The sequence below is a fragment of the Canis aureus genome, chromosome 7 (assembly GCF_053574225.1).
Source record: "Canis aureus isolate CA01 chromosome 7, VMU_Caureus_v.1.0, whole genome shotgun sequence".
NCBI classification, from domain to species: domain Eukaryota; kingdom Metazoa; phylum Chordata; class Mammalia; order Carnivora; family Canidae; genus Canis; species Canis aureus.
The window spans coordinates 38382496-38404846 of NC_135617.1; the positions used below are offsets into that span (position 1 = coordinate 38382496).

The 22351-nt window shown below is 39.5% G+C and overlaps 1 protein-coding gene across 46 annotated transcripts in view; it reads right to left on the minus strand.

Moving 5' to 3' along the window:
* Nucleotides 1-21606, minus strand: part of RIMS1 (regulating synaptic membrane exocytosis 1) — a 477109-nt gene extending 455503 nt beyond the window's left edge. For 28 of the 46 annotated variants that reach the window (XM_077903455.1, XM_077903409.1, XM_077903403.1 and 25 more), the window contains exon 1: nucleotides 21147-21605. In XM_077903455.1, coding sequence (XP_077759581.1) covers nucleotides 21147-21310 — 164 coding nt within the window. In that variant the 5' untranslated portion in view covers nucleotides 21311-21605. Of the gene's footprint in view, nucleotides 1-21146 lie in introns of all 46 variants that reach the window. The other 18 variants (XM_077903444.1, XM_077903437.1, XM_077903432.1 and 15 more) reach the window with 2 other exon arrangements.
* Nucleotides 21607-22351: the final 745 nt, after the last annotated feature.

The window sequence follows — 22351 nt, forward strand, 5'->3', positions numbered from 1 at the left end:
AATCAAGGAAGTTGAGATTAAAGGACTTTTTAACTTTCTCACTTTACACTCTAATCATCTCTTACAGGTTTAAATACATACTCTTTGCAAAACAAACATTTTACTCATTGACTTTGGCTCTGGGTCTTAATTTTCTAAACAAAAATATATAGTGGTAGGAGAAACACTGTAAAAATGTTAATTACCAGATGAAAAGGTTCATTTAGGCTTGAACAAAACATATTGTAACATCATGCTGAAGGGAAAATAATAGGGGGTGCTCAAACTTCACCAATGACTGTGCAGCCAACACAGCATCCTCTTCCTTTCTAAATGTGCTGCTTTGCCTCATCCACAGTTTCTGCTTGTCTACAAGTAAATTAAATACCCTATATGCAGCCTCCTGTATAGTTAGAAGGGCTAACTCCTACAAGGAGAGGTCAAAAGAAGCAGCTCATGGAAGTAATGCCTCCCTCCAATCCACCCAGCTCCTCTCCTCCAGAAGGTCTCCCTTCCAGCAGCCCTGAGGGGATGGCACAGAGTTGGATTTACCCATCAGGGGAGAACCCAAGGGCCAAACAAGAAAAATCACTCCTCCCCTGAAATGACTGTCATTATAGAGGAATGGATGCTTCATCTCTCTTCTGGGGAAATTCCCCACTGAGGCTCTCATATTTCTGTCTCCTGTAATGAGGAGGAGTAGAGAACAAAGAACAGCAGAAAGAAGATAAAGTGCCTGAATTTCTGCCCAAATTACCCATTATTTCTTCCCTAAAGAAATAAAAACAGAAGCTAAAAGCCAGAGTGCCCTCTTTGGAAGTGGAGAGGAAAGAACACGAGTCCCACTAGAACCAAGAGACAAAGGGTAAATGGAATTATAACTGCCCACCTTTCATATCACCAAGTCCTCTTACCAACCATGTGGTGTGAAAGATTGAGCAATGTGTGCTGTGATCACAGTAAATACATCAGCCTCTTAATTTCAAACTTGAAGGGAAAAAAATAACTAATTGTTAGATTTATACTGATTATTGTGAATTTAAGTATAAAGAAAACTCAGGAAAGAACTTTATCTTTTAGAAAATTTGCATTAAATGCAATTTAGAACATATATCCAAATTACAAGAGTTTTGCCAAGAAAGCACAGACCTTTATTATGTACACTTGTTCTTCTCATGAGCTAAAAGCAGGCATTTTGATATATATATGGTGCTATGGAGCTATATATATTGTGAGCTAGAACTTGATATTGATAGGTGTTTATATTATACTATTATTTTTTAGTATTTTCATTACATCTTAATCTCAGCAAAGGTGCAGAGCTTTGGTGTATATGTACTTTTTTTTTTTAATTTTTATTTATTTAGGTGTATATGTACTTTTAAAATATTGGGAAATTATCCCCATCACCCCTAACTTTGTATGAAAATATCAGCATTATATCAACTATTCACCAGCACAAATCCACACTAGCCTTACACTTGAACAATATTTTTGAAGGTCATTTTTTTACATTTTATTCACCTTTTATTATGAGTATTTACTCATGAATGCCATGGTTCAATGTGGCAATCTATTAATTTTTTAAATAAGGCATTCCTGTAAAAAGAGTCTAACCAGTTGGAGGTATTCTTTCATGCGACAAACTCAAGACAGTTGCTTTTCCATTGAATACAGACCATACGAATTATATATGTAAATCTGTATGCATTCATCTGAGATTATAAACTCAATAGGTGAGTCAAAATGCTTCCTTAGTAAAACAACAAATGTGAAGAATTAAATCTGCAGACACAATTCAGGGTAAGACTATTCCAAAGTGCTGCTAAAATAAGGGATATTACCCTAGTTTGACATAAAAAAAGCATCCAACTTCTGTGTGTTCCTAAAGCTCAGGTAACTGCATTGTGCTAAAAGCACTACAATGAATAGGAGTATTCTGGCTTAGTATAATGTCAGAACCAAAGCTCCAATTGTGATTCAAAATTCCTTTATATAGTATCAACACAGCAACTACTGTACTTTTGAGCTGGGACAGTGTTCATACAGCATTGCTGCACCTGTCTTTATATTCAAAGAGATGTGAATACTGGGTGCATAGTACTATTCAAATTCATACTATTATAACAATTATTATTGCCAACAGTTGCTAATGCTGCCCATGCATAAAGAGATATGCCAAGTACATTACATAACCATTGTTATCTGGTTGACCCCTCCCACCCAATCCATGTTTCACAGATAAGACAACTTGGGGGATAAATGACTTAAGATAACACAATAACTGTAGAGCCCTGGAATCAAACCCAGGCCTCTTTGATTCTCAAATCCAGGCACTAATTTCCCTGCATCCCATAATAATTACTACTGGTACTAGTGGTAATAGAGTATATTACAGAAACTTTTATTTACCACCTGTATTTCAGTAGCTGGTTGCAATAACAAAGTGTATTTCTAAGTTCCATGGAACATTTACTACTTATGTGGTATAATCTTTCCCTAAATCACTTTTTTCTATTTTCTTTTATGTAAAGTAGGTATAGCTATCTTACTGACTTCATAGAGTCATAATAAGAATAAATAAAGATTGTGCATATAAGCATTTTTTAATAATAAATTTATTTTTATTGGTGTTCAAATTGCCAACATACAGAATAATACCCAGTGCTCATCCCGTCAAGTGTCCCCTTCAGTGCCAGTCACCCAGTCACCCCCATCCCCCACCCTCCTCCCCTTCCACCACCCCTAGTTTGTTTCCCAGAGTTAGGAGTTTTTATGTTCTGTCTCCCTTTCTGATATTTCCTACCCACATATAAGCACTTTTTTTTTTCATGGGGGCAAATGTTAGCTGTTGATGATACCACATTGTCATAAAGAAAAAATACTGTACTCTGGACTTTGTTAGCAAAATAGATGTTAGAAATGAGCAAGAAAAGAAGTCCAAATGACACCAGTGTTTTGGACTTAAAATAACTTTAAGGAGGTTTGTGTTCTTTCTCCAAGATAAAAGCTATATTCTCTATGGGAAGTGTAGACACTCCCTAGTCAATTCCATGCCATGATTTTCTAGATGTCTTCAGAATATTCTCAGTTAACAATCTTACTGTCATTTTATGTAGGACCAAGAATTAGGGATATGGGTTTCAGATCTTATTCTGATGCTGGAAAGTCACTAGAGCTGTCTGGGACACACCACAGAATAGGCTTGAGGAGGAGTGGGATTCTGCACCTACAGCCTCACTCAGGATCTGCTACATAGCAAGTGCTTGAAAGTATCAGTTAAATAGATGAACAAACTGCCATAACTATAAAAGAGGAGTACTGGCATAGATGAGAAGTTTTCAGATGTTTCCTTTTGCTGTAAAACTTTTTTTTTTTTAAAGTAAGATCTCCAAATCACAAAATATAAAACAGATAATGGCAGTGAGCTGGAAATAAAAGAGCAGTATAACACATAGAGGCCTAGACCCTACTAACCACACTTTTCCCTTGTCCAGTCAACATTACTCCCCAGCACTCTGGGATAGCTCCAGCAGACATAATGTGGAAACCACTGATTTGGATACTAAAGCCTGTTTTGACTTAAACTCTATGAGTCTAAATATTGATTTCTAACTTCAACAAGTTAGTTATTTCTGCATCAAAGAAAGTAAACTAGCTCCTTATAGGAAATAAGTAGCTTAATTCATAAAAAAATGAACTTTGAATTTATTCTACTTTGCTTACCAAACATCCCATGTGCTCTCCTACATTTCCCATCCTCTTTTATAGTTGCCTGGCCCTGGCCAATGGCCCATTAGCTGTAGTGATGTATGTTTGTTCTACCTCCCATCTCCCTCTTTCCTGGATATGGCCACATGTTCACAGCCACTGCTTCCACATGGAAGAAGGCCATCCAATCTACATGGAACTGTGCAAATAAAAATTAAAATGTATTATGTTAAGATGTTAAGCTCTGAAGATTTGAAAGTTATTTATATTAATTTTTTGATAAATACGTATTTTCAACTTAATGGAAATATTTAGACTGAGCACTGAACAGATCTAAAATGTACTGCTCTATTTTCCTATATAATAAGGAGTCCTCAGATCTTAGTGCTTATGGAAGACACACGCTTCAAGAGATTTGGTAAAGATGGTTTTGGGAATAATTACCTAAATGGGAAGAGGAGATTTTCCAAAAACCATGTGCCCCAAAACCTGTGTCATTGAATTAAAATACCATCATTGCATATTTCCACACTGTCTGAAGTTCCAGGTAGATTGCCTTCTTTACAAAAATTGCTGGGAGAAAAAAAGAGTCAAAGGTTTCATGAAAGCATACCTTTCCAATAAATGTAGAAAAAAAGGACAAATCAGTTTTCAACTGAAGTCACTACCCTCCACAAATCACAATCATTGGCTCATGGGCATTTGCAACTGTTTCATAGGTATATTTATAATTTAGGATTTGGTGATGTTGCCAATCCCCAAAATAGACCTACAATCTGGACACTCCTAACAATTGATTTAAATACTCAATTTTGTTTATAAATCTTGGGTTTATCCTAATCCTATTAACTGACTTCATATTTAACCTGTGCCTTCCTTTCATTTTTATGCAATTAAGGAATATTTAACTTTCCCAAATTTCTTATTTTGAATTTCAGCTAAAATTATTAAGTAGATGGCTTACCAAGCTGTCCAGATGCCCCTTTCAAGATGGGGAGACTTATTCCTCTCTATGTTGGGTATGCTTTAGCTATTAGCCCTCCCTGAGAATCTGAAGAAAGTCACCTCTCCTAAGGCCAGGCGCCATTCCCTTGGCAACATGAATCCAGTGACTGGCCAATGCAAGAATACTATAACTAGTTTCACAGTTAGGGAGCTAACTGAAGCTTCTTGTACCTGCACTGTAGTTCAACTTCTCCCAGCCTCTCTGCTTCCCTTCCCATATATATGTTAATCGGAAGGCACTCCCTAATAAACTTCTAGCACAATAATCTCCATCTCAGCATCTGCTTCTGGGAAACTTAACCTACAAGAAATCTAAACTACTCTCCAACCATGGAGATTGGAAACAAGTCAACTGGAATGATCAGGTCTTCTCCTAACACAATGTGATTCCTGGACCATACCTCATGGTAAAGGATCTGAAGCAAATCATGTCATTCTTTATTCTGTATCCACAAATACTTTCCAGTTAAAATAAATAGGGGCATCTTGGGAGACAGGGAAGAAACATGAACTGAAAAGATGTATATGGAAAAGAATGAAGGGTAATTTACCTTGATAACAGTGTGCTCCTTTATGGAGATTTCATGTGTGTTTATATATCTACACACACATGCACACAGATGTGTATCTGTTATTGAACTGAGGAATTAAAATGTTCTCTCTCGGAACACAAAAACCCAAATGTAGACTTGAAAATATCTTTGTAATTTGTAGAAAACAGAGCAACTACAAAATCCTAATCAGGGCTCCCTTGGTTGGAAGAAATAGAAACCTACCCACATAAGCTCAGATCAAGGTTACACAGCAATCTAACAACAAAACCCTGGGGGGAAAAAAAAAAACTAAAAACAACAACAACAACAAAAGATTACACAGCAAAGTGTTCAGCCAGCCTCAGGGTGACTCAGTCTGGGAGGTCAGGATCAAAGATGCTTGATGCCTCTTGGGCCAAAAGTCCTCTCTTTTCTGTATGATTTGTCAGTCTCTCTTCTTTTGACCCATCTTGCACAAGGCCCAATGGGGCTTCTTCTGTAGACAAGCAATCATCTGTTTTTCTGGTAAAACCACACTCCTGCTTTCTACCCCAACTATTTCAGACTTTCTTCCTCATCCTCAAATCTCAAACTCTCATCATTCTCAGAAGAAAACTCAACTCCCACTTTACAGGAAAAATAAAAAACATTAGACATTAGGTCCATCATCTTTCCAGTTACAAATTTATATCTTTTCTCTTTTATTCAAACCATCTTGTTCACTGTATTCTTTCCATCAACTGTTAAACATTCTTAAATGTATCCTATTTAAATTCCATTTAAAAGCAGCCCACAGGGACACCTGAGTGGCTCAGCGGTTGAGGGTCTGCCTTCGGCTCTGGGCACGATCCCGGGATCTGGGGATCCTGTCCTGTGTCGGGCTCCCTGCAAGGAGCCTGCTTCACCCTCTGCCAATATCTCTGTCTCTCTGTCTCTCTGCATCTCTCATGAATAAATAAATAAAATCTTAAAAAAAAAGTGGCCCACATTGGACCTACCTCTCATTTCCCTCCAGGTATCCCCTTATGTCTCTTCCCAAATATCCCAAAGGATCTGCCTGTATTAAGCGTATGTATTGATTCTGACCACTCTATTCTAGTTCTGGCCCTACCCCTTTTTCTGAAGTCACCAGTGATCTCCTTGTTGAATCCAACAACTGAATCCAATAGCCATTTATGAGTCCTCATTCTATATGATGTGTCAGAATTTCCTTTTTATTAATTCAGATATAATTTACATACTTTGATAGGCACATATATTAAGCGTACAGCTTGACCAATTTCAACTAATGCATACATATGTATAATACACATCCTTACAAAATATAGAACATTTCTATCCTTCCAGAAAATTGCTCCTTTAGCTTTCCTGTCAACTCATCATCCCTGCTACTATAAAAGAGAACACCAATCTGATTTTTAACATCATGGATTAACTTTGTCTATTCTAGAGCTTCATGTAAATAGAATCATATGGTCTTCACTATTTGTGTCTTGTTTTTTGTTTTTTTTTTATTCGGCATAACATTTTTGAGATTTATCTTTACTGGTCATGTATCAGCAATTTACTCTTGTTTATTGCTGGGCAATATTTCACTGGATAAATATACCATAGTTCTAAAATTCATTCTTCTGCTGATGGACATCTGAGCTATTTCCAATTTAGGGCTGTTTTGAAGAAGGCTGATATAAACATTCCCTTATTAGAGCTTTTGTGAATACATGTTTTCACTTTTCTTCTATAAATACCTACAACTGGAACTGCTGCGTCATAATGTAGATGTGTATTTAGCTTTTTCAAAATATTACCAAACAATTTTTTAAAGTGGTTGTACTATACTATGCTCCCACAAGCAATGCATAGAAATTCTAGCTGCTTATTACCTTCACCAACATTTGATGTTGCCAGTCTTTATTTTGGTCATCCTAGTGAGATTGCCTTTTCCTCCTTGAAATACTCTCTTCCCTTTTATTTGCTGTATCAAGAGTCTCTGGGTTTTATCCTATCTTTCTTCATTTTTAGTGTCTTTCCTAGGTCATTGTCCCCTTTCAACTTTTAAAATGAGGTTTCATTAAGATTCATTCTTATGCTTTTTCCTTTTCTGAATCTAATCATTCATTCCCACTTGTAGCTTCATGGCCAGATGACTGATAAATTCATAGCTCCAACCCATCCTCTCTTCTGAGTTCCTAACCTATAGCCTGCAAAAGGTAAATGACCAAAACTAAATTTAGAATTGCCCTTCCATCCGCCCAGATGCTCCCAAAACCTAATGGCACAAAGGTCATTAGGAGAGTTGGCAGATTGAATAAGAGTTGGCAGAAGTCAACTCTTATTCAATCCATTCAAAGAAAATAACTAAGGCTTTTGCTTCCAAAATCTCTCTCAAATCTTAACACTCTGTCATCACCATCAAAGTCTTTACTTCTAACATCTCTCACCAGGACTTCTGCAATAGCCTCCCAGCTGTTCTATACACAGTCGTGCCCTGGGCTTTCATTCAATCAGTTCTTGATACTGTAGCCAGAATATTTTTTTTAAATACTAATAAGATTGTATCATATCTCTCTTCAAAATATTTGAGTTCTTCTGATAAAGACAAAACTCAGTAACATGATCTGGAAGACCCCACAGTGTGAAGGTTGTGCCTATCTCTCCAAGACCCTCAAACCACATCCCTCTTGGCTTTCTCTTGGTTTTCTCCTCTTCCAAAACACTGGTTTTCTTCTACTTCTTCAGGTTTACCATTCTGCCTTGCATCCAAGATTCTCTGTTCTTCCTGCCTATTAGGTACTTCACTCCCTATTTTCCTAATTAATTCCTACTCATCCTCAGATCTTAGCTCAGCCCTGTCATTTCCATAGAGAGCCATTCCTGTCCAGCCTGATATTAATAAAAATTCGGGGTTTACATCATCTTATCAAAATATCATTTATTGTTCTGGGCTGCATTTATCATAGATTTCAATTTTACATTTATTTAAAAATTTAACTTAAATAAAATGTCCTTCTCCTACAAAGGGCAGGGGATAGATGGCTCTGTTAATTCTAGTATAATGCCTGGCATATCAAAATTGCTCAACCCATTTTTGTTCTAAGAAAAAAATGAATGGATATTATCCATTTTCTTGACCCTCTGATGTTTTTCTTATTTTCAATTTGGAAGAGAATCTCATTAGTTCTTGGCCAGTCAATGAATCATTTGGACTTGGATCAAGTGACCATCTTTAATCTTTAGTTCAATCAGCTATGGCCAGGGGGGATCATATTGATACAGAACTGCTTCTTACAAAATCCCCAAGGGGGCAAAATTTATAGAAGGGCTATAGTTGCAAAAAGTAATGAGAGGCATGTAGATGAAATAAAATGAACATCTTTAAAAAGACTTTATAGAAAGAATGTTTTAAGTTTTCAAGTTTGTGGGTGTGAGAGTTTATACGTATAGGTGCATGGATGAACTGAGGGTGTTCATGGATGCATATGTGAGTTGCCATTTCCTTCCCAATCCTCTAATTATATCTTTGGGTCACTGACCAACAGTCTAGCTGAAGACAAACCTCCAAATGAGGGAAAACCAAGAAAAACTCTTCTCACAGTGAGCAAAAACCAACTGACTTTTCTAAGTGAAAAAAACAAAATATGATTTTAATATGTACATAATTCAAAAGCATAGTAGGAAAAGCTATTTGGAATCATAAATAAATTACTGCTTATTGAAAACATTGTATCTTTCAGAGAAGTATTAAAAATTTAAAATAAAATTGTCACAATTAAAAAGTATTGATAGCTTAAGTATAAGTCCAACAAATATTGCAAAGACATCTTTAAATAAAATATTTCTTAATCCCTGGCAATGATCCACTTACTTTGAATAATACTCAATATGACAAAATTCAAAATCAACAAAGTAATTAAGACTTCCCATGGCGTTTTCTTTCTTTTTCTTTTTAAAAAAGTTTTCTCTCTATCCTTTTCTTTTAAGTTCCCTTAAAGTTTCCTGTAACAGCATATATGCTTACTGAGCAGGCAAAATCAAAGCTAAATTGAAAAAAAAAATCTTTTTAATTTGATGGTAATTAAAACCATGTGGAGAGAGTAAGACAGTAGAAAAAACACTGGACAAGAAGATAGGAGACCCAAAGTCTTCTACCTAACTCTCTCACTAATCAACAATGAAAACCTGAAAGAAACTCTGGGCCTTAGTTTTCTCTTCTTAAAAATGGAGTTGGAATAAATCTTTAGTGGCTAAAATGTTTTATCTTGATTGCCAACTCTCATCAGTTGATGGTCTGGAGCACTATACTCAGAAAGGTTCTGAGGCATCCAACATTTATCACTGATGCTTTTCTAGGTTCACAAAGTCATCTGGCACTAAGCATTTGCCAGCACTGTAATGGACGGTCTCTAAGCTCCCATCCATATTTCAACTCAATTTAGTTATGTTATGTCAAAAACCAGTGCTTTTCTGCCCCGGGTATGCAGACTGAACAATTCAGTTCAACAAGCACTTACTGAGATCCTACCATGTATCAGCCAGAATGTTAAGCAATGGAAATGCCTGTATGATTAGGAGAAGATATCTGCATTCAAGAAGTGTAAATCTAGAAGATGACTTAAACAAGGGGCATTTTTAAGTTAAAAACATAATCCAGTACAACACTTGCCTATGATCTTATTCTAAATACCAAATCAGAGGACATATATTATGGTTTAAACTGCTACTGAAGTTAGTGATGTTTTAATTCAAAGAAAATGTTTCCATTAAAGCATCTCTGTCTAGAGAATTACTTTTTAAAATGTATTATTTACATCCTTCCACACTGACATTCCAGCACTTTAAAAATGCTGTCCTTCAAAAACCATTAATGATAAATTAGGAGTACAACAGATCATCTAAAAACTATATTTCAATTTCACCTTGTAATATCCAACATCCAGTATATTCTCATAAGTTCTGGCCAACGGTGATTCTCTCAATAGCCAAAACCACTCAGCTCATTTTTTGATTTCAGAATTTGCTGATAGAATTCCCATGGTTAGTATAACCTTCCCACTCCATCCACCTACTCATACCCTATTAATCCATCCAGCAGCCTTAGGTGACTCTTCCACTCCACAGCCTCTGGATTTATTCATTCATTCATACACACAGTTTAAAAAATTTAGGGACCTATTATATGCCAGGCACTGGCAAAAAAGAATGAGCCTGCTCTCAGAAACAGATGCTGTACTGAGCTGAGACTGTTGAGTAAAGATTATGAAAAAGATGGGCACAGAGGAAAAATACAAAAATTAATCCAGGAAGTTTGGGAAGACTTATCAGATGAGATGTCACTTGAACTAATTTGAAAAGCTATGTAAAAATTAGGGAAAGAAGGAAATTCCTGACAGAGAGAAAAACACAAGTGGGAATTACCAAGCTGTGAAGCAGTGGTGATGCTTTGAGATCTTGATCAAGAAAGCTATAGCAGGAAGATGTCCATAGACCAATGAAGGGAGATAGTAGGCACAGTACAGATTATGAGATTTAATCTTTACTCTGAAAGCACAGGGGTTTTATTGAAGGGACATGATTAAATGAATGCTAGAATGATTCCTCTGACAGCAATGTGAAGATGGGAGAGGGTCTGATCAGTGGCAGGAAAATGAATTAGGAGGTTATTGCAGGCAATCCAGTGAGTAGTGAGGATGGTCTACACTGAAGTAACAGCAATGGAATTGGAAAATAAAGAAGAAATTCAAAGGACTCTAAGAATATTGAATCAGAAGGATTTGACAATGGATTCAATAAGGAGTTGTCCTGAAGATGTCACCCAGAAAGATAGAGATTATAAGAAAACCACTGTGTTTGGGCAGAAGGTCAAGACATTTATGATGGATCACAACTGGTTTGAAGTTCCCAAGGACATCCAGGTAGAGATATTTAGCAGGTAGTTAGGTACATGGATCTAGAATTTGGTAGAAAATTCTAAGGTAGTAAGATATATTTGGAAATCATTAACATCTAAGTATGATTGAAGTCATGAGTATGTTTGAGATTGACCAGAAACTATATAATATGGGAGTGGAAGGTTGAGAGGAGAACCCACAGGAAGGGCAAAATTTGATTATCAACAGAAGATTGATTAGGGACACATGGGAAAGGAGAAGATAAATCAGAAGGAAATGGAGTTATAGAAAGAAGGCCAAGGGAGAGCTTCAGAAAGTCCTTCAGCTCTAATTATAACCAGCACTCATTTTGAACTATTTTGTATGGCTTATTTAGCATTTTCCCAAAACATACGTCATATTTTTAAAAAATTTGCACTACTTCACCAGGTAAATTATCTGCTACTTTGCCTGGGATTGTAAGTTGTTTGTTTTTTTTAATTTTTCTGCATGTGGACCTCCAAGACCTTAAACTATGCTACTTTTATGGAAGGCAGGGACCAGATAGATAGCCACCTGACAGATTACCAATCATAGTTCTACTCAATAGTAACTATTAACAGCTTAGGCCTTTGGAGTTCCAAATACCATGCAATCCCTTTCAGTGCCTGTGTCTGGAACAAAACTCAGAGAATAGTATCTTTTTTTGACTAGTTAAGTTTTTTCTCCAGGTTGCACTACTCTAGGTAATAACTATTAGGTGGTTAAATTTGACCTAGGGTATGTAGACATCTTTATATTGAAATAGCCAGCCTAATTCATAAAAAGACTGTACTATATTTTATTTTTCCAAGTTACATTTTTATGACAATCGTCATGATGATCATGAAGAATATCAAAGTAGAATCTTTACGATTTTTACTCTTACCAAAATTTTAATATCCCAAATAAATAAGCCAGCTCAGTTCAATTTCCCATTATTTCAGATACAAAGACTTAAAATAAATTAAGTTTTTCACCCCTCCAAAAAAGGATTAGGAAAGAAGACTTAAGCTCCAATATATTACAAGACAGGATAGCTAAGAGAGATAAATCTGCTAAGTTGTATGAAATATAAAAGGGAAAGCTATTTGGTTACTTTTGTTTTCATCTCTTTCTACTAATACACTATGTAATCTTTCTGACCTGGATAGAATTTCTTTTTTTTTTTTTTTTTTTTAATTTTTATTTATTTATGATAGTCACACAGAGAGAGAGAGAGAGAGAGGCAGAGACACAGGCAGAGGGAGAAGCAGGCTCCATGCACTGGGAGCCCGACGTGGGATTCGATCCCGGGTCTCCAGGATCGCGCCCTGGGCCAAAGGCAGGCGCCAAACCGCTGCGCCACCCAGGGATCCCTGGATAGAATTTCTACATGTGGATATATATACTACTCTATATTTAAAGAAACCTAATATATTGATTTATTTTTTTTTAGATGTTTTTTAAAAATTTTATTTATTTATGATAGTCACAGAGAGAGAGAGAGAGGCGCAGAGACACAGGCAGAGGGAGAAGCAGGCTCCATGCACCGGGAGCCCGACGTGGGATTCGATCCCGGGTCTACCAGGATCGCGCCCTGGGCCAAAGGCAGGCGCCAAACCGCTGCGCCACCCAGGGATCCCTGATTTAAACATTCTCTAGATATTTCATACCATCTGCCCAATTTTTCTAAAATATAAAACCTCATAAATTGAAAACAAAACAGCTAGCCACTCAAATAAAGAGCTTCTCATTGCATTTGTTAAGAGCTATGCTTAAACATCAAGAATGGTAATGTGGCACATGATGCTTGTGCACTGATTGCTTACAATTTTAAAATAACCTGATATTCTTGAGAATATCAGTAATCTCCCAGAATACTGCTCAAATATTAATTATATTTGAGCACAGGAATGTAAGTGGGTAGCTAAACAAACAGACTACACAAAGTGTAGGAAATCCAGCCAGAAAACCCCATCAAGAACTCCTACACTACTCCTAGCACCCATTTGTGAACATGCTTGAGTCCATCATAAGAAGGTAACTGTGCAAGCTAAATTCATATGACAGTGCAGATACTTTTATTGGTTTTCAATTCATTTATCTTCTCTATGTAAATATAATGGCATCTTTCAAACAATAATTACCTATATAATGATGAGGAACACACACAGAAAGACCAAACACTATGTAAATCACTAGCAAGGTATTACCTGTTATATTACATAAAGGTAACTGCTTGGTTCATGCTAGGTTCCCGTTCCAATGCCTAGTTCTTTAAAATAGCTAATATTTAATTAAGCATATTAATTACTTTCAATTTGCATGAAATTACTTTCTATGACATTATCTTATTTTACTATCTAAACTTGAGAAGAACTATTAAAATGTAGCATTCTAAAATCTATTTAAATGTCTTCTCTAAACTACAGGCTGCTCCTTTGCAAGGCCCAAAGGAGAACATTCATAAACAGAGTCCTGCATGTAGTTGCAATTCACAGCCACTGTTCTTTGAAAAATGTTTTGAAAATTTTAATTCTACTTTGCCATAAAAGGTAGCATTCCACTGAGACTCCATAAAGATAACACCTCATTCTCAGCAAAAGCTCTTCCATTTACCAATGATTTTCAAAGTATCTCTATAATTTGTATTATTTATTGATAAGATATATTTTATGACTGTTAATTGCTTGACTTTCTTAAGTTTTAAAAGAATAATGGGTCAGGGACGGAAAACTTATAAAGAAGAAGACATTATAATTTATTGTCCGTATTGAAATACAAAATTGAGAAAAAGAGGTACTTTCCATAACCATAGAGTGAAATAGGCATAAATAGGTACTCTCCTAGGCAAACCAACATGTACAGTCATTGTCCTTTTAAACAACTCTATTTTTCCCTTTAAATAAACATCCATGCGTACAGGAAGTTTTCACAGAGACAGAGGTAGAAAATCTAAAGTCAATGTCATATATTCCCCTCTTGACATTCACAGAATACCGACTTAGATCAAGATATGTGGACACAAACTTGATGACGGAGTGTGAGAATATACATATAGAAAACCCAACACACTCAGTAGAAAATCTTAAAGAATTCTGAAAAACATATAATCTATGACATTACCCAACAATAAACTGACATGCTAGAGAAACTACTACTTGACAAATATATGGCCCCTTATTCAGCCATTCTGAAAATGAATGTTATAAAATCCAGTGGCACTAAAACCATAGGTATTTTTCTAGTAAAAGATGAGGAATTACCATAAACTAATTTGTCTTCACCTTTTTGAATTAGGGTTGCCTTTTAGCTATTTCAGACTTTATCATTTTGCCCACATCGCTTTTTGTGCTAAAGACTTAATGAACTATTTAATAAAAAAGAAAGAAGAATGTAAAGAAGGTGAATACCACCTCAAACCAAGCTCTGGACTCATTTTACCTTGTGCCTCCTTACCAAATTCTCCAACTTGTAGCTGCAGCCTCTGCCACAGTGGACTGTCAGCATGATACAATGAAGAAATTGTTCTATAAGAACTCATTTCCACAGGACCCCTACTAGGTGCAGTCACCACAAGAAAATATAATCTTAAGATTCTTCTATAGTTTTCCAAAGTAAAGATAATAATAGCACTTTCTTTGGCACAGAAATTTCAAGTTTAAGGGAGTTTCCACTACCCACTTCCACCTAAGTTAGTAGGGCAGACATTATCAATTCTACCTTACACATAAAGAAACTGAGACTTACAGCACAGAAAGTGGTAATGTTAAGACCAGAATTTAGTTCACTGCTTTATCCAACTGTTTGATGCACACCTCTCCTTCTGATCATGGCAGTTTTAAAACTGTAGTAACTACACCAACATCTAGCTCTCAGCAAAAGACTCTCTCTATTCTGTCCCTACAGCCCAATGCCTACCCCGTTCCAATGCCTAAAAAAAACGATCTCACTGTTGAACTGCCTATCATATGACACTTTGTTCAAAATAGCCTACCTAATAAATAAAACTGAGAACAAGAGTAGCAAGGAGTGATAACCTCATGGTGGAGAATGGTGGGGGAAATGGTAAGGTCTTAACACCATGCGCAGAAGAGAAAACAGATCAGAAAAGCCCCTGGTGTACATGGGGTTAATGAGTAATCTGTGGCCAGATCTAGAGACTGAAGAGACCTGGAAAAGGGTAGAAAATGCTACTACCCATAAGAAATTCTTCTCTTCCCTCTTTTAGGTTAATTCTCTGGATCCCAGAATCAAATGTCATAAGCAAAGGGTCAGGAAGATATCTAGCTAGTGCTGAGAATTTCATTAATACTAGGAAACAAAGAGAATACTGACAGGATGAACTTCTCATCAAGAGGTAATTTCAGGGCATGGTGAAACATGTGAAGTATCCAGCCACATGCCTGACACACAATAAATGTTAACTGTCTCCCTCCCACCCAATAGAACAGAGAAACAAACTGTAATACTCATAACTTGACGTACTTTTATTTTTGTATTATTATTATTTTTGCTTGATATACTTTTAAAATGATTTACAAGATTAGCAACTTGGAGTCAATGAACATAGGTTCTGGTCTCTTACTCTGGTTGCCACGTGTCCTCGGAAAAGTTACTTCAACTTGCAGGACCAGCTCTAAAATATCCAATTCATATCACAGAATAAAATGTAAAAAGTTGTTTAAAAATATAAAATTGTTCACAAAGATATATGCAATGCAATACAATGGACTTTATATTCCATGGTATATCAGCCTCATCCATCTGTCTATTCCAAGAGTAGGAAAATAATATTTTAGGAATTCCTATTTGATATCTTTTCAGGAAGCTTATTGCACAGGTTTAAGATAAATCATTCTCCTCATTTAACAAGTTGAGCAAATAACACTCCCAAGATGTTGTGTTTCTATTCAAGTCAGCAGTAGCACATATAGCCCACACTGGTTTCCATATTCTACTTCAAATTTAGTAATCTACTTATTTAAACGATGGTGCCTCTTCACTTCTGGTTAAGAAAGAATACATACAAGTTAAAAGAAAGTCAAGACATATGAGCAAAAATGTGAACTAATGGTTATGTCTCTTTCCCTCCATTCTCTTTGATAGCTCCTCACATCTTTCATTTTTTTAAGACTTCCCTATTCTATATTTTCTCCAGGAACATTTGGAAATTCAGTCCTGGGCACATGCAATTACTAAGATAGGTTTTTATTGAAAGAAGAAAACTTTAATAGAGTTCAGGATTAACCTTCTCTAAACATAGCCCTAACCATAAATGGCATAAAGAGTCCAGTAAAATGGTAAGTTTTCTCCTTTTCTATTTAACACAACATCTCAAAAATGGTAGACACCAGCTCGTGTTTTAGCAGCATTTCCTCATTACTATTTGCCTTCTTTCTATTCCTTCTTACCCTTCCCTGCCTCAGCAACATGGATAGTATTCTGGGACATAAGACATGAAAATCTTTGCAAACCCCAATGAAAACATGATACTTGCATCCACGGGGACTCTATGTGCACTCCTCCCCAGCTGCCCCATCTCCTTTTCCTTCTTTTCCCACTTGCTAATTGTGGTCTTTCATATTGAGTCTTCTAGATCCATTTGAGGCCATAATGGTACATTATTGGTTGGAGAGAGAAAAAGAAGAAAAAAAGTTGAGGTTGCAAGAGTTCTACTTCTATTTTCTTTCTCCTTTCATAAAGGAGGTAGATGTTACGGATGTGTGAAAAGTCAGCATCTGATTCCCTGTTAAGGGGAGAGGGAGAAGTCTAAAGCAAATACTTTTTATAAATCAATTTCACACCATGAATTGCAGAATTTGTATGTAAAGTACAACCTCACAGAATCCCCATTTAAATCGTCTTGCCCACATATACACAGTGTCAGAATTAGAACTAGAACCCCAAAAAGCTTGGATCCACAATTAATGGCCTTTCTACCATACAATGATGCTTTTCATTTTCTTCAAACTGGAGGCAATTCTCTTGTCCTCAATCCACAGAAAAACTCTATTAAGAGTGTGAGTGAAGCTCCAGGCCATCCTATAATCAGCAACTGATCTACTAAGTCAGCCTAATCTTTTGCCAAACCACTTCTCTGAAACTGAGGAAAGAGCACAAACTAATTTAAGGAAAAGGTAGATAAAATGCAAGTTTTTTCTTGGTAGAAGGTCAGTGTCATGGGTGGGAAAACATTTGGACTTAGAATAAAAGGTCTGGGTTTGAATTCTGATTGGGCCAAGTAATGTGAGTACTTGGGTATTACTGCTTAGTAATATTAAGCTTAGGGTATTACTGGAATTCTCTGATGTAGGGTGAAGATTTGAGGATTATATGACCTGACTTACCTTCTGCACAGGCTGTTGTGAGAATCCAAATATGCATGTATTAAACTTGAGCATAGTTTAACTATTTAGCATTTGATTCAATAACTACTTAGAATAATGGCAAGCATGAGGTAAATGCTCAACAAATGTTAGAATTTTATTAAATATTTCAATATGGTTCTCATCTCCCATCCTCAAACCATCCCTTTACTCTCTGCTGCTATTTTTTTTCTTCTCTTACTATTCTGTAGCTCCTTTCCCTATGAAGCTTTTATAAAAAAAAAAAAAAAAGGGAATAAGATTTTAGATCTAATGAGATCTTCTCTGATTTAGGTCCCAGATAATGCAGTTTTCAACTCATGTAATATATTGGCTTATGGTGTCTGGTGACAGTTACTTGAAAGAGTATTCATTGAGGAAGTTAGGTTTCAAAAAGCCTCCAGAACACACACACACACACACACACACACACACACACACACATATACATACCAAAAACCCTACTAGGAATAAGAAAAGACCTCTGATTTGCAGATAATTACATCACTCATTAAGAATTATTTCCGGGAGTCAACTATTTCTAGTTATATGGCAATGGTATTTAAAATTAGTGCACTTTGCCAACATTAAAATGATTTATTTTATGACTAAGTACTTATAATTTCGAGTCAAATTTTTCTAAAATCTTGAGGTAAAAATTAGCTTGATTATTCTTTTCCATTTACACATATTTAAAGATATTATCAAAGCCAAATTCAAGTAGTAATTTATAAGCAAGACTGATGAAACTACACAAATATATTTTAATCTGTATTTAATCCTTCCCATATTCACCCATCAGTTTTCTATCTTCTACTAACATCTCACACATTCATACACATGTGAAGAGAGAGACAGCACAGTAGGCAGCCTAAGGTGATGGTTCTGCAGTGATGACAAAAGTGAATTTTAAGTCTAACTCCTGTGGCCAGAACTTTAGCTTTGTGTGGTCTGTCGTAAAAGTAATTTCTCAGATATGTGATATGATGGACCAAGCGTTACCATAAAAACTTATCTCTAATTTAACAAATACCTCAAAGCCCCATGAAAAGCATCATTTTCCAATCTATTTTTATGCAAAGTTGAGAAAAGGCCACCACTTATGACTGTGTCATTAAGTTCCCATATATATGTGTCATCGGAATAGCCTTGACAATCACCAGTTTTTAAGACATAAAGTGCCCTCTAGAAAAAAAGTACAGCACTGTTCCACTAATTGCAGACAATATGACATGCTTACACGGCAGCACACTGGGATTCCAAAACACTCACCAATCTGGCACTGCACAAAAGGCCAAGACATTGACAGAGGAGGCTGATTGATAAAGTTAATGCAGAGGTCTGGGATTATAGAGGGCTGTTGTATAACAGCGTCACATACTGCGATAGTTTGTGAATCCTTGCAATAAAAGAACAATACTTGCAAGCTAGTGCAAAGCAGTCACAGGAACGGCAGCGGGAAAGATGTTTTAGACATGAGCAGTTGGACGGTATTCTTCATTTTCATTTGTCCATATAAGCCCATACAATCTTACTGTGCTATCCTTAGGCAGTCAGCAGATTTGGAATTCTGTCCTAAAACTTACCCTCTCCCACTTAAAATCTCTCTCCCCACCAGCCTGAAACGGCCAACAAAGAGGTGTGATGGCCACTACTTGCGCTGTGCCTTCCCCTTCCTATTGGGACCCTGTCAGGCAGCAGCTCATGTTTTCCACTGGCTGCTAGAGGCCTCCATCCACCTGCTGTCTGCAGTGAGCAGCAAAAGGAATAGGCAACCTGTAAATCCTGACCAGCATAAAAGGTGTCCAGGACAGGTGGCGGGGACTGCAACCAGTGAGGACAGACGGACTGACAACCAGACAGACAAACAGCAGCACCATCAGACATGATCCATTACTTCAGGTCTCAGAAGAGGGGAAGCCTGCAGCACCAGGGATGTGATTGTTGCACTAAGGGCAGGCAGCAGATTAATGAGGGTTCTGCCTCCCTCAAGCCGGCAGGCTTAAAGTATTTGTTTTTTGGATGAGAAGGAGCAGGGAATCCGGAAACCTGCTGCTCTGTATAGAATGAGGCCAGCTTTGGCCTTCCGAGTTAATGGACCCTTTCTGAGTCTACAATGAAAGGGCAGGAATGACTGGATTTCTACTCTTTTGCAGTGGCCCAGGACCCACTGCGCTTGCTCAATATCCCCCTCTCCCATCTGGGTGGCGGTTACATTGGTGGGGACCCATGCATCTGTGAATGCAGCCTCCCTCTCTTCCTCTCCTTCCAGGCACTGCTGCACTGAGAGGAAGCAGAAGAAACCTTCAGTGGCAGCATCTTCTCTTTAGGAGGCAATCCTCCAGGGTGGGGGTGAGGCCCTGATGGGTGTGTTCTGTGCCTGGGTGTCACCCCTGTTTCCTCCCTGCCCCTTCTGTGCTCTCAGCTAACTCCAGATGCAACAGGTTCCCTTTGGCTCTTCATGCCAATCCTCTGCCCCCAGATACACCTTCTAGTCTAAACAGGAGACACCAAGGAATTAGTGCCAATCAAGGTCTCCAAATTCCTTTACCCTCAAGTTGAAAACTTTCCTGAATACGAGGAGACCTCCTAAGGGAGGGCAGGGTCAAAGTCCCATTCAGCTCCACTCTGTGGGTGATGCTAAGGAGCAAGGAAAACCCAGGTCTGGATGCCAGTACCTTGTAAGCAGTTTTGTCTGAGAAAATGACAAGCAGCAGCACAGGCAGTGACACACACCCCTGCACCACCAGCCATGAGCCCAATCCCCTTCCCAGATGAAGGAAAATGGGGCACTAGACAGAGAGCTCTTGAAAGGTCGATGGGCTTTAAAGAAGAGGGGATGTGTACAAATAGGTGATCCCCTATTGTACTGCTTCCACCAGGAAGGGAGCAGGCCCTGGAGGTCTCTTGGAAACCAGTAAAGAGGAACCTCTATTTTATTCAGGCCAGAGTCCCCATCAGCTTCTCTCATTATTAAAAACTTTGCATTGCCGACGGCATTGTATACGGGTAAGAGAATGTGTCTTCACACAGGTATTCTGTGTAGAAGACTGTGGCTACAAGATTAACGAGACGCTGGGTAGGTAGGTTACCAAAGATGGCAACTGCCCAAAAAGGACCCAACCTTGATCTGGAGATGAATGAGTACCAAAATGAACACTAAAAGAAGCATTTTTCTTAGATACCTACTGGCACCCTTCACTGGGGTAACCCCAACCTCCTCAACAACTCCAAGAAGAGCAGAGGAGCTGTTCTCAGCACCTCTTCATCCCATCTCCCCTTTCTTCCACTCAGTCCCTGCCCACAAACCTGCTCCCAGCCCGGGGGCCCTTCCACCTGGGTGGCATCAGCCCTTCTCAGCTTCTGCATACCCCACCCTCAGGGTGGTCCCTATCCACCCAATCCTCCTCTGCAACCCAGCCTCAAGCCATCCTCTCGCGGCTCCAGGGCTCTCGGCCCGGCGGCATCCCCTCCTTCCTCCAGCCCCGTCTCTCTTCCCCGCTCAAGCCCCGCGCCCCGGCCCCGAGGCAGGCGCCTCCGCCCCCCACCCAACACCCTAGGCCGCCCCTCCCCCACACTCAGCCGCGAGGATTGGGTGAGCGAGTGGTGAATGGGCCGATGGAGGCACGGAGGCACGGATGGCGCGGCTGGGGGTGGCTTACTTGAGCATGGCTTCTTCTTTTTCCTCCTCTTCCTTCTGCCGGTCCATCACTGCCATGATGATGTTCCTCTCTTCCTCGGTCAGGTGGCTCAGGTCGGGCAGCTCTTGCATGGGGGGAGGCACCGTGGGTGGGCGAGGACCGCGGGGCCCCACGGCCGAGGACATCTTCGTGGCCTGCCCGCCCCCTCGCTGGCTCCCGGCTCTCACCTTTCGGGTTCACGCCCAGCAGCTGCGCCCCTGCCTCCCCTCACAGAGGAGCCCTCCCGGCGGCGGCGGCAGGAGGAGGAGCGGCGGCGGCGGCAGCAGCAGAGCCGGGGAGGGAGAGAACCCAGTCTTTCATGGTTGTTTGCATCCACCCAGCCCCGGATGCTGCCTTTGTTTTGGTCGCCGGAGCGAGGCTCGGGGCCGCCCGGCCGCCTCCCGCAGCCCAGCCTCGGCCGGCGGGGGCGGGCAGGCGGGCGGAGGCGCGGCGGGCGCGGCGAGGGGGCGAGGGCTCGCGCGGGGCTCGGCCGATCCGGGCGTCGCGCGCGGGGCGCGCGGGGCGGGGGCGGGGCGGGAGCTGGGGCCGGGGCTGGGGCCGGGGCTGGGGCTGGGGCCGGGGCTGGGGCCGGGGCTGGGGCCGGGGCCGCCGCCGCCGCCGTCGCCGCCGAGGCTGCTCGCAGGCTCCGCTGCCTCCAGTTTGGGGCTGCGGGAGGGAGAGGGAGAGTTTTGGGTGTCAGTTAGGCGGAGTCTCGGAGGCTTCGCTCCCGGGTGATGCTGCCGCTCTCGCAGACATAGCTGCCCGCCACTCAGCCCCGGAGCCGCTCCGCCCACGGGCACCCACCCGCCCACTCCGCGGTCCGAGCCCCGCGCGCCCCAGCCTCTCCTCTCCCCCCACGCTCGCCAACGTGCACGCCACACCGCTCTCTCCCCAGGTACCTCTCACCCGTGAGTCATCCTGCCTTTCCTGGTCTCTGTGTCATCCTCCCCAGCCCTATTTTTCCTTGGATTGCATTAATCATCATCATCCTCGCTACCATCTTCATCGTGGAACGCTAATATTATTTGAGCACCCACGATGTTCTGAACAGCAGGATGGAACACCCTCTGGACGCATTTTTTTTTTTTCCCCTGCTACGATATATTTCACATTTACTAGTCAAATGTTCATAGCAACAATGTGATTTTTTTAAAAAATAATTTTGATATACACACACCCCTCTGACG